The sequence below is a fragment of the Neofelis nebulosa genome, chromosome 3 (assembly GCF_028018385.1).
Source record: "Neofelis nebulosa isolate mNeoNeb1 chromosome 3, mNeoNeb1.pri, whole genome shotgun sequence".
NCBI classification, from domain to species: Eukaryota; Metazoa; Chordata; class Mammalia; order Carnivora; family Felidae; genus Neofelis; species Neofelis nebulosa.
The window spans coordinates 41,269,559-41,283,276 of record NC_080784.1 but is presented as its reverse complement, the minus strand read 5'-3'; the positions used below and the strand labels follow the sequence as shown (position 1 = coordinate 41,283,276).

Below are 13,718 nucleotides of genomic sequence, written 5' to 3'. Positions count from 1 at the left end.
TCCTGCCAGATGTGGTCATTCTTCCTCTTAAAGTTGTGTGTGTCCTACTTGCAGCCCTCAATCCTTTTGGTTACATATAAATCGGATTAGGGATGAAAAAGAGACTCTAGCTGAATTATTTGAAACGATCTGGGAATTTAGAATTGGGACTGAATGATGGCTGGTCTTTAAACTATTTGCTTGAACTGAAGTGGTGAAGACTTGGAACATGTCTGCAGTTATCTTCAGCATTGTATGTGGAGAAACAGAAAAAAGTTGGTCTGCAGAGAGAAACGGTATAGATGGACAGAAACAAAGATGAAAGGAGAGTACTGTCTGGATTCCTAACAGCTTTCCAGATCCTTATTCCAGTACTGTGTGAGGCCCAGTTATTTTTCAGTACCGTAACATACCTCAGTGGTCTTCCAGTAAGTTTCCTTTTTTTGGTATAAGCTTACTCAAATTAGTTTCTCTTCATTTTTATTATTCTTTTGTTGAATTCTAAAGAAGATGAAGCTTAAAAATAAAAGGGGTATATGACTATCCACATGCTGAAGAATGCATTTAGACTACTCCCTTACACCATACACAATGGGTCATAGACTTAAGTATAAGAGCTAAAAGACTCTTAGAAAGTGAAAGGACAACTCACGGAATGTGAGAAATTATTTACACATTTTATGACCGAAAAGGGGCTTTTATCTTGAATACTTAAAAACAAAAACAAAACCCCAAAAGCAGCTCTTAGAACTCAATAATAAAAAGTGAACCCAAATTTTATTTTATTTTATTTATCTTATACATTTTTAAAAATTTATTTATTGAGAGAGAGAGAGGGATGGGCTGAGAGAGGGGGTCAGAGCATCTGAAGCGGGCTCTGCGTTGACAGGCTGACGGTAGTGAGCCTTGATGTGAGCAAAAATTGGATGCTCAACCGACTGAGCCACCCAGGTGCCCCAAAGACAACCCAATAGGCAAAGACTGAATAGATTTTTCCCCAGAGAGAATATACAAACGGTCAGTGCTCAACATGATTAGTCATTAAGGAAATGCAAATCAAAACCACAGTGACCTACCACTTCACATCCACTAGGATGCTGTAATTAAAAGGACAGAAAATAACAAGTGTTGGCAAGGCTGTGGAGAAATTGGAACCAACATGCATTGCTGGTGAGAATGTAAAGTGCTGCAGCTTGACCTTGCTTCAAATGTTTGAAGCAACAGTTTGACCTTGCTTCAAATGTTAAACATCGAATTATTACGGGACGCTGCAATTCTACTCCTAGGCATATACCCACATGAAACATGTCCACACAGAACTAGTACATTCAGAGCATCATTATTCATAATAGCTAAAAAGTAGAGACAACCCTTGGGGCGCCTGGGTGGCGCAGTCGGTTAAGCGTCCGACTTCAGCCAGGTCACGATCTCGCGGTCCGTGAGTTCGAGCCCCGCGTCAGGCTCTGGGCTGATGGCTCGGAGCCTGGAGCCTGTTTCCGGTTCTGTGTCTCCCTCTCTCTCTGCCCCTCCCCCGTTCATGCTATGTCTCTCTCTGTCCCAAAAATAAATAAAAAACGTTGAAAAAAAAAAATTAAAAAAAAAAAAAGTAGAGACAACCCAAATGTACAATGATTGATGCATAGATTACCAAAATGTATTTTATCCATAAATGGGATATTGTTGAGCCATAAAAAGGAATGAAGTGGTGATACATACTGCGATATGAATGAATCCTAAAACCATACTAAATGAAAGAAGCCAGACACAAAAGACCACACAGTGTATGATTTCATTTATATGAGATGTCCAGAATAGGCAAACCCAAAAAGACACAAGGGTGAGGAGTAATTCCCAGGGACTGGAGAGAGAGAGAGAGAGGGAAATGGGGAGTTACAGGTAGCTAAGGATTTCTTTTTGAGAAGATGGAAATGTCCTGACATAAGATTGTGGTTAGGTTGTACAATTCTGTGAATGTACTAAAACCCATTGCATTGTATACTTTAAATGGATGAGTTGTATGGTATATGAATTCTAACTCAAGCTGTTTTTAAAAGTAGGTACAAAGTTAATGTTCACTTTGATACAAGCTTTAAAACAATCATTAATTATAAAAAATAAATAAAAATTTGAAAATAAAAAAATAATAGATTTATACAGAGGTAACTTAGTTGTAACTTTTTTCATAAATTTTATACCTAAATAAATATATTTTTCTTTCTTAATAGTAACATTAAAAATTATAAATAGCATGTGACTTCATGTAAATATATCAACAAAATTTAGCACAGATTGTACTTCCAGTTTGAGTGACAATATAAGTTGAAATGTAGATTTTTTTTTTTTCTCTAACATATTTCTTTCATTGCCATTATGTTTTTTGGGTAAATGGAGACAGCTGTGGTGTTATGGAAAGATCTTTGGACTTAGCATTTGCTAAAGCAGGATAAACATAGGTATTCAGTCTCTGGTCTTGAACAAATAATGTCATAGAGCATTAGTTTCAAAAACCTTAAAATGAGGATCATACCAGGGTAAAAAAAATTTTTTTTTCTACTATTTATCATAGTTTGAGAGATTTTCCTAAGAAAAATAAGTATAGGTATATTCACAGGTGTTTTAAATATGTCCACGTGACACATGTCCACATATGTCCAACATGTCTAATGCTTAGTATTACATTGAGAAAGTGGTTCTCAATCTATACTGTTTGAAGGAATTGAAATTTTAATAGCATTTATTATTTATTGGTGACCTTCAAAATATTAAGTGATGGAGGTCATTGAAATATTAACTGAAAGGCTAATGTTAACTTTTTTCTTGATATATTTCTTTTGTCTGTTTAAAATTGTGTCATTGATTTTGACTTTTTAGATATTATTGTATCTAAACATTATGTTAATTCCAAAGTAGCATATTCCTCTATAATTTTTTTTTTTTTAATGTATCAACCGTAGGGGCACCTGGGTGGCTCAGTTGGTTGAGCGCCCAACTTTGGCTCAGGTCATGATCTCACAGTTCGTGGGTTTGAGCCCCGCGTCAGGCTCTGTGCTGACAGCTCAGAGCCTGGAGCGTGGTTCAGATTCTGTGTCTCCCTCCCTCTCTGCCCCTCCCCCACTCATGCTCGCTCTCTCTCTCTGTCTCTGTCTCTCTCTGTCAAAAATAAATAAACATTAAAAAAAATTTTTTTTTTTTAATGTATCAACCGTAGGGGCACCTGGGTGACTCGGTTGAGTGTCTGACTCTTGATTTCGGCTCAGGTCATAATCTCACTGTTTGTTGGGATCAAGTTCCACGCTTTGAGTGTGGAGGTGGCTTAGGATTCTCTGTCTCTGCCTCTCTCAAAATAAGTAATTTTATTTTTTAGTTAAAAAAATAAATATATCAACTGTATGTTACAACTTTTATTTTTATTTTTTTAATGTTTACCTTTAATTTTTTTTAATGTTTATGCATTTTTTGAGAGACAGAGAGTGAGTGGAGGAGAGGCAGAGAGAGAGGGAGACACAGAATCTGAAGCAGGCTCCAGGCTCCGAGCTGTCAGCACAGACCCCGATGCGGGGCTCAAACTCATGGACCATGAGATCATGACCTGAGCCGAAGTCAGATGCTTCACTGAATGAGCCATCCAGGCATCCCAATTTAATGTTTACCAACGGAGAGAGAGTGAGTGTGAGCGTGAGTGGGGAAGGGGCAGAGAGAGAAGGAGACAGAATTTGAAGCAGGCTCCCTGCTGTCAGCACAGCCCGACATGGGGCTCAAACCCATGAATGTGAGATCATGACCTGAGCTGAAGTTGGATTCTTAACTGCCTGAACCACCCAGGCGCCCATTTTTCTAGTTTGTTTTTTTGGGGGAAATGTATGTATATATACGTAATATACGTTATATATGATGTATATATAAATATGTGTGTGTGTGTGTGTATGTATATATATATGTGTGTATACATATATGTATATATACATGCATATTTTATGATGCTCTGGTAATAGGTTGATTTTAGAGAAATCTGCGAAAATTGCATCCAATCTCCAGACTGAGTTCTTTAATTGCTTGGTATGTGGTAAATACATTTTTATGTTGCAGTTAAAGGATAGATTTCATTTTTTTTTTAAGCTTGATAGCTGCATGATCTTAATATGCTAGCTTTTTCTGATTTGCAGAGATCCTGCATATTTTGATGAAAATTGGCTGAACAGAATCAAAACCGAAGTAGGAGATAATTGGAGGCTAAAGGTATTTTCTTTTTATTTTTCCATCTGTTAAATGGTCTTTTAGTAGTATGTGTGTAATATTTGTTGGAATTTTATCTGATGTGTCCAGTGAGCTTTAGAAACCTAGACAGCCTGTAGTGAAATAATCCAGAATTAAAGATTGGAGGTAACCTGAGGTTGCTCACAAAGATACATAGTGTGAGTTAGTAAAGCACCATGACTAATGGCATGGACTCTAGAGCCATAGTGCCTGTATTCATATCATAACTTTACATTTACTGTCTGGGGAAGTCCTCCTAACTGTTCTGTACCTCAGATTCCCTATTTGTAAAATGAGGATAGTAAAAGGATCTACCTCACAGAAATAAATGAGTTGGTATATATAACGTACTTAGGATAGTGCACATGTAATGTTAGTTGCCGGTGGTGTTGTTACTAATAATGAGAAAATACTGATTATAGTTGACTGAGTCCAGAGCACTCACAGAATGAAATATTTTCATTTTTATCCTAGTAGCCTTAAGTTCCATTATTTCTCAAGCTTCTTTGACCAGAACCCACGGTAAGAAATACAGTTTACATTGCAGCCTACTGTCAACTAAATGTATGTGCAGATATAGTTCCCTTAATCTGTGCACTGATGTTTTGATTTTAAAAAACATTAGTTGCAACCCACTAAATTATTTTTTTAACTTTATATTTTGAAATAATTCTAGAGTCACAGGGGATGCAAAACAAAATGTGGAGAAGTTCTGTGTACCTTTCACCCAGTTTCCCCAGTGGTTACATCTTGCATAACTATAATACAATATCAAAACTAAGGAACTGACATTGATGCAATCCAGTTCATTCAGCTTTCACCAGATTTATCTATGTTTTTTCGTGTTTTTGTGTACAGTTCTGTGTAGCTCTATCGATACGTGGTTTCCCATAATCACAATGAAGACACAGAGTTGTTTTATCTCTGCAAGTCTCCACGATGCTGCCCATTTCTCTTTGATATAGATAGGTAGAGACTCAGAAATGCAAATGAGTAAGAATGTGAAGCCCCTGGACTTAAGATATGTTAAACTTAGTTTGTCATTTTAGTTCTTTTTTTTTTTTAAACATTCATTTTTGAGAGACAGAGTGAGACAGGGCGTGAATGGGGGAGGGGCAGAGAGAGAAGGAGACACAGAATCCGAAGCAGGCTTCTGAGCTGTCAGCACAGAGCCTGATGTGGGGCTTGAACTCAAGAACCGAAAGATCATGACCTGAGCTGAAGTTGGACGCTTAACCGACTGCGCCACCCAGGCGTCCCCTTTTTATTTCTTTCATAAAACACATATTTGATGAACAATATTCACTGATTGCTTAAATATTGAGTCTGCCAACATTTAATTCCCTTTTTTAAACTAAGCTAGAGTGAATGAACACTGTTTAAGCCACTGTTTTAATTTCTAAATAATCTTTGAATAAGAGGCAATTAAATGATTACTTTTATATGGTGTAACATGTATAAAACAATTGTGGATGTTTAAAATAATGCTACGAGAAAACATGAATAGACACTTATCTAAAGAAGACATGCGGATGGCCAACAGGCACATGAAAAGATGCTCAACATCGCTCCTCATCAGGGAAATACAAATCAAAACCACACTCAGATATCACCTCACGCCAGTCAGAGTGGCCAAAATGAACAAATCAGGAGACTATAGATGCTGGAGAGGATGTGGAGAAACGGGAACCCTCTTGCACTGTTGGTGGGAATGCAAACTGGTGCAGCCACTCTGGAAAGCAGTGTGGAGGTTCCTCAGAAAATTAAAAATAGACCTACCCTATGACCCAGCAATAGCACTGCTAGGAATTTACCCAAGGGATACAGGAGTACTGATGCATAGGGGCACTTGTACCCCAATGTTTATAGCAGCACTCTCAACAATAGCCAAATTATGGAAAGAGCCTAAATGTCCATCAACTGATGAATGGATAAAGAAACTGTGGTTTATATACACAATGGAGTACTACATGGCAATGAGAAAGAACGAAATATGGCCCTTTGTAGCAACGTGGATGGAACTGGAGAGTGTGATGCTAAGTGAAATAAGCCATACAGAGAAAGACAGATACCATATGGTTTCACTCTTATGTGGATCCTGAGAAACTTAACAGAAACCCACGGAGGAGGGGAAGGGAAAAAAAAAAAAAAAAAGAGGTTAGAGTGGGAGACAGCCAAAGCATAAGAGACTGTTAAAAACTGAGAACAAACTGAGGGTTGATGGGGGGTGGGAGGGAGGGGAGGGTGGGTGATGGGTATTGAGGAGGGCACCTTTTGGGATGAGCACTGGGTGTTGTATGGAAACCAATTTGACAATAAATTTCATATATTAAAAAAAAAAAAAATGCTACGAATCATTTTGTGTTTGCTTGCTATCTTGACCAAAGAGGGAGTTCTTTACCCAACTTGCATGCACAGAACACACACATAAACATACATCCTGTCTTCATCTTTAGTATCATTAGTGTGGCAGAGACAGTAATATAGAGAAGGGGAAAAACTTTATCATATTCTTAATATTCAGAACTGGGATTAATAGGAAATCAACTACCATTTTATTATTTTTTAAATGCTTATTTATTTTGAAAGAGAGAGAGAACAAGTAGGGGAGCAGCAGAGAGAGAGAGAATTCCAGCAGGCCCCACACTCAGTGCAGAGCCCGACATGGGACTCGGTCTCATGAACCAGTGAAATCATGACCTGAGAGACCTGAGCCGAAATCAAGAGTTGGACACTTAACCAATTGAGTCACCCAGGCGTCCCTCAACTATCATTTTAAATGAACACATTGATTTTTAAGACATGTTAATTTTAAATGTTAAAATATGAAAAAAAAAACCCAAACATTCTAAAATAAAGGAAATAAAGTATATTGTATATTTGCCATGTCCCCAAATCTTTCTAGAAATATGAACATATTCGTTTTCTTTATGAGCTTTTTTTTAAATAAGTTTTCAGTTTATATTCTCCCTTAGAAATAAATACATCTGATTGCAATGGATTGCACTGCCATGATTGAGTGTCTGTTACTTGATAGTCACAGGTTCTACTGTGACTTCTGTCCTACTGTGTACTTCTGTCCTAGGACATCTTCAGCTACTACTGTTGGGTAGGGACAGTTAGGGTCAACAGAATCCTGTCGTATACACATTTAACTTAACACAGTATCAACTGAATGAGATGGGTCAAAAAAAAAAAAAAAGGAAAAAATAACAGCTTAAAATAGTGCAGGTTATCGTGCCTGTCATTTCACTCAGATAACATATAAGCCAGTGAACCCTTACTTTAGAGTGGCTGAGTGATAGGAAACATGTTGGTCCCTCACCCTCTCTTGCTTCTAGAGGATGCTTCTTGTACCACAAGTATCTTGCAGTGCCGGGTGTTGTACTAGCATTTCAACATAGTATATTTTTAACCATATGGCTCCTCAGTATTTGGTGCTCAACTGATCAGCAGTCCTTAAAAAGAAACAAAACAATCAGCAGTCTTTTCTGACAGTGAAGAAAATTTGGAGACATTTCCAAACCTAATTTTGACCGTAATTTTCGCTTAATGCTCTAATTTTAGAATTTAACCTCTATGTGAGATGCAACTCCATTTTTCTAGGGAAGACAGTACTAGAGGATGTTTTCAGTAAGGATGGTACATTTTTTTCTTTACTTGCGGAAAATCTGTTACTTTTAATCTTACTGTTAAGTCTTGTTCAATTACCTTCCAGTTTCTGTCAGTGTGATCATAACATTGAAAATTTAACATGATTGGAAACTTAATTTTTTTATTATAATCTCTTGAGATCACATAAATTAAGCCACTGATAGTCCTTTTTTGGTGATTATGGAATTCACATATGCTGTTGAGTTTTATTTTTTATATTTATGATTAACTAGAATGATTAGTTGGTTCAGAAATTTTTTATGTTAAATTATATTTTGATCTATGCTTGACTTTTACCCAGTTGTTTTATCTCTCTCTGAACAGATAAGCAATTTAAAGAAAATTTTAAAAGGAATCCTGGATTACAATCATGAGGTAGGAACTTTTTTCTCACTCTGCTTAGAAGTATTACTATAGGAAATTTAATTTTACAATATTTTGCAGTGGTTTCGAGTAAAGGAAAATTTACCTCAAAATTAAAAAGCAGCTTATCTTCCATTGTTTTAGATGTTGGTTCAAACAACTATCTGTTAGGTGGTTACTAAATAGAGGCTCTTTTTCACTGTAACGTGGATAGTGTGTAGATGATTATTAATGTTATACTTTACTTTCTGCCATATATGAACTCTCTCCTCTTCTCCTCTTATGAAGGTAGTTTAGAATGCAGGCATTATAGCCAACTCCCTTGCTTACATTAGTTTTATTCCGTGGCAAACCTCCATCCCTAGATTAACTCAGTTTATCCTCTGAGTCTGCATCAGAACAGTCAAGGTATTAAAAATCAGGCAGTGGAACTAGTTTTACTTTAAATTTCATGATCACAGATAATCAAATGAACACAACAAAGCATAGACGCCCATGTTACTTAACTGTTTTTACCCCATGAACTTACTTTCATTTATACCTACATCTATACTTGTATCATTTATCTTCACAACTCAGTAAGTGGTCCAAAACCTATAAGTCATCCTATAGTCCTTCCTTTTTTTAAATATTGTCATAAGACCTAAATCTCCAAAATAAAGCTTTTTCCTTCTTTACTGCCACTACTTTATACCATGCCATCATTAGCTCTTGCTTATATTTCTAGAGTAGTCTGACTGGTAACCCTGATTTCACTCTTGCCCGTCTACAGTCTGTTCTTATTCTTCACTCTAAAACCAAAATGATTTTTAAAAATGAAAATTTGATTATGTCATTCTTCTCAAAAGTTATTCGTGGTTTCCTATTGAGAATCAAATTCATAGCTCTTACCGTGAGCCACCAGGTACTGTGCTTCTTGCCCTGCTCACCTGTAACACTAGTGCCTTATTCATCCTGCTTGTGTGCTTCTAGGATTTTCTTTATTCACTGTAGGGTTATTAGATAGGAACCTACCCGTTTGTCTGCATATATTTCATTTCATTTGGGACCAATTTCCCCATAAAGGAATCCTCTGTTTCCTTCCTGATACAGGTATTTGGCTATCAGCATTTTGGGGTTAAATGATATTGAATATAGGCATGAATCTATATTTAATCTCTGCTCCTTCTGGTGCTCCCTTGTTCAGAACCTCTCTGGCTCTGCTTTGAACTTCAGAGAATTTTTCTTTTGGGAGCTGGTGAAGGAATCAAAGTATTCAGTTTCTTTTCTCAGTGTTCATACCATATACCAGATTGGGACTAAATTTCTAAATCAAGATCATTATAATTTAGCTTATAGGAGGTAAAAATAGAAATTGAAAGTGAAATTGATGTAATAGCTCTGCCCTTAGCAATGAGTTTCTGGTGCTGATGAGCTAATTTGTATCAAATATTTTTATTTGGACATATAAATGTAAATGCAGTTCTAATCCTTTTGTCTCTATTCAGATTTTAGGACAGCAAATTAATGACTTTACCCTTCCTGATGTGAACCTCATTGGGGAACATTCTGATGCCGCAGAGCTCGGAAGGATGCTTCAACTCATCTTAGGCTGTGCTGTGAACTGCGAACAGAAGCAAGGTAATTTATTTGATGTTAGGGTATGCATTTAAAATAATTAAGCAAAGGAATACATATTGTATAGATTATATATAAATCACTAGTACAAACAATAGCATCTTCACAAGGCCACCCTCAAACAATGCCATTTTCTATGATTTTGCTAGTACTTTGTTTGCAAGCTTAAAAGAGTATTGCAGCTTAGAATAAATTTGATTATGAGGATTCTCTCCCTATCTGCAGGACTATATAATTCTTTGAGTTAGATTAGTTTTAGCTACAGTGAATGTGATGAAATTTACTGTTAATTGGAGAATGTCCAGCTAAATTAATCTCAGTAATAATGGTAATGTTATACTGGATCAGTTTAGCTCTGGGAACTTAAAATTGGATACTTTAGATTGCAAGTATGAAGGATTTATTTCACAAATATTTACCAAACTCCTGCATTATGCTGGGGCTAGGAGCACATTGCCAGATAGAGCAGACACGGTACCTTCCCTTGTGGAACAGGTTGGTGAGTGGAGGGAGGGCAGGAAGCAATGTCACACATAATAACTGTGTGGTCTGAATGGGAATGAGTGCTGTGAAGGTAAAGTGTAATGGGCCAGGGAAGTTATTTAAGCAAAGATGTGGAGATGGATGAAGAGTAATCTGAGTAGTAGAAACTGAATGTCATAATGACTTAGGTTATCTTTGAGAGACTGAAAAAACCCACCACTATAATTAGAGAGTAGTAAGGAAGGGATGAGGGGTGATGAAATAGAAGAAAGGTACATAGGGACTACTCCAAACAATGAGGGCACAGCGTTTTACTGTTACTGTATGAACTTCGTAGAAGACGGAGGTTTTTATGTTTTAAACCCAAAGATTTTTTTTTCTTATTCCTTCTTCCTCACTCCTGGTAATGCAAAACAGATTTTTATTTAAATTGTCTATACCTTTTCAGTGTTCTAATGTGATAAGTTTAATAGCTGTCAATATTGTTTTCTTGAAACTGTGACTAGTTTTATTGGTGTGTGATCCGGGAATTTTTTTCTAACAATATATTTATTTCTCTTTGTCCTCATTCCTGTTAGATTTTAGTATGCATGCTCTTACAGTAAGTTTTAGTTTTCTTTATTCAGTTTAACAATTAAAATGGAGAACTTTCTACATTTGTGATTTTTATATATTACTAAGATGTCTAAAAGTTTTTTGCCAAAAGTTAGAAGATTGCTATAAATAAGATTCCAGACACATTAAATTTCTAAGTAGATGCTTTGATTTTAAAAGGTGTATGAAAATTATTTAATGTAGTTGACTGAATTCAGATAATGACCTCTTATGTGCTTATTCTGTTAGGAGATTCACCTACTCTTGGAAGCAGCATACCTGTTAAGAGTTGACCAATTATATTTATCACAGGAAAAGACAAGAATGTTACCTATATTCGTAGTCCTATGGAAAGCAATCATAATATTTATCCAGATTCTCACACAGACCAAGAGTCCTGTGTAACACCTAGATTCATTTTTTTCCCTTGAAATTGTGTATAAATGATGAAACCTTTGAACAGGATTTTAACATCTTATTTATCCAGAGGGCATTCCCTGTTTTCAGAAACATAGTTGAGAACCAAGAATCAAAGTAAATGAATTCCTGAGTTCAGATTTTCAGTGTAATGTGAGGCTTACTAAAGCGGCTCTGCCATTTACTACCTGACTGACTTTGGACTAGGTACTCGGCCCATTTCCACATGTACAGAATGAGGATACAAAACCTGATAGTCGTGAGGAGTAAATGAAATTGTATATGCGTATTTACTTTGTAATCCGTAAAGTGCTATACGGATAAAAAAGCTTTTATGTTTAGATGAGTTTTTCAGTTACTAAAAGTAAGGAGCAATTGCTCAGAACATTGACTTAACATACATTTATGTTGGCCATCTGTCTTCCTAAACAGGGCAAATAAATGGTGGTAAAATTGAAAAGGCAAATATTAGTAACATAAAACATACTACTAATAATTTCTAAGTGTCTGTCTTCTGCCTGGTACTTTATTAAGTACTCATAGAACAAAAAAAATACTTTATACACATGAGGAAAACTAAGTATTACATGATTTGCCCAAGGTTTCTGGTTTGTGAAAGGCTAGGCAAGGACAATAACCCATGTCTCTCCATGTTTAAATCATGCTCCTCATACTCACCTGCTATAAATTTTGGCATTAAAAAAGCTGTTTTCAGGATGAACTCTGTGACATAGCACACCTCATTCATTGCCTCATAGATCTGCACCCAATAATCATATATATTTATATTTTGGACACAAGATTTGTAAATTTTTTTTCTTTTCAAAATTTGTACATTAACGTAGTTGTCATCATCATTTTATCATGTAGCATTTTACGGTGTTCGCGGGGAAGGGCCTTGACGTGGCAACACCGCTTCTTAACTAACGCTTCCCCTCTCACACCTTACTAACTTCCTTACCTCCCTGTTCCCACTGTTAGTTTCTTCACTTCCAATAGGCTGTCATTAAGTTTCCTTCCCCATTATCAGTGCCACTGCTTTTTCTTTTCCATGTTCACAGTCTTTTATTTTGAGGGCTGTTAGTCATCCTAGCTATGCCATTTTCTCCATAGCCCTGGGATTCTGTGTGTAGTAGCTCTGAACAGAACATCTACAAGCACTCCCTTGCATTCCAACACTTAGAGGATGCTCCTCATTAACAAAACAGAACAGGAAACGGAGCTCAGACTAAAGAATTTTTTTTTCCCCAAATAGTGGTTCTGATACATTCCTACTATTATCCTAAGAAAATACCTGTGATTTAAGTGTGTTGTGTATGTTTGTGTCACCACACATTTGATTGGGTACAAGTATCCTAAGAACAACACTTGCTTAAAAACATGTTTTTTAAAATCTTTGGCATCAATAACCAGGATGTCAGAATGTCACAATTTAGTAGTGTTGTCAAAATACTTTGGTTTTGTTTGTTTGTTTGTTTGTTTTTAATAAGTTGTCTGACACACACAGCTTTATACACCTTGGCATTCCAAATACATGAGTCTCGTAAGTTCACTTTAACAATTTCACAGTAAGACTCCCATCATGTAATACTTGAAGTGCAGAGACAAGTTTTTGGTGTACGTATGGAGAGGATTTTTTGGATGTATGTGGAGAGAGGCAGGTTGAGACTAAAATTTCCTAATTATTCTTTTAAATGTTTCTTATTAAAATGTATTTACCATGTTTGTTAGAACCCACCTGGCCTGTTGATTTTATTTTATGCTTAATGCCACTTTTTCCATTCATTGTTGGATTTGCAAATAAGGAAAAGTACTTCTAGGGCTTTGTTTTTAGGAGACAAATAATTTTTTTCAGCTTTTTCATTACTGACAGCTGAGAGATCCTTCTCTTTTTTTGGCAGTGGCGAGGGTAAGATTGATGAAGTTGGTACTTCAGCTTATTAGAGATGTGTGTATTTTAAAGTCCAGGGTTATGCAATATTTATTTTTTTATGGTATCAGTTTCTATCTTAATTTCATCTTAATTCATTGTCCTAAGCAACTCTCTGGTTTATTAAGATTTTTCTATTCTATAGCAGAAAATATTAAGGTAGAAATTGTACACAGTGCAGTGCTTTGTCACACAAGCATAAGGCACAGACTTCAGAGTTATTTTTTTTTAACTTGTAACAAAGTATAATGTGAAAGATTTCTAAATTTTAGGAATAGCAATAAGGAGTTCTTTCCATCCTGGCTTTAGGCTTTGCCAATTCATTGTCTTGCATTCCTGAGATACTGTATTCCTGTGACCTTTAGCTTGTAGCCTCAAACTTTGTAAATTAATGGGGTGGTGGGTGTGGTTTCTTAAAGAAAGAACT

At 36.2% G+C, this 13,718-nt stretch overlaps 1 protein-coding gene across 6 annotated transcripts in view; it reads left to right on the top strand.

The window, feature by feature from the left end:
* The window catches only part of HOOK3 (hook microtubule tethering protein 3), a 117,580-nt gene that overhangs the window by 24,725 nt on the left and 79,137 nt on the right, over positions 1-13,718 (top strand). For all 6 annotated transcript variants that reach the window (XM_058720487.1, XM_058720490.1, XM_058720489.1 and 3 more), the window contains 3 exons: positions 4,143-4,215; positions 8,212-8,262; positions 9,738-9,870. In XM_058720487.1, coding sequence (XP_058576470.1) covers positions 4,143-4,215; positions 8,212-8,262; positions 9,738-9,870 — 257 coding nt within the window. The remainder of the gene's footprint in view (positions 1-4,142; positions 4,216-8,211; positions 8,263-9,737; positions 9,871-13,718) is intronic.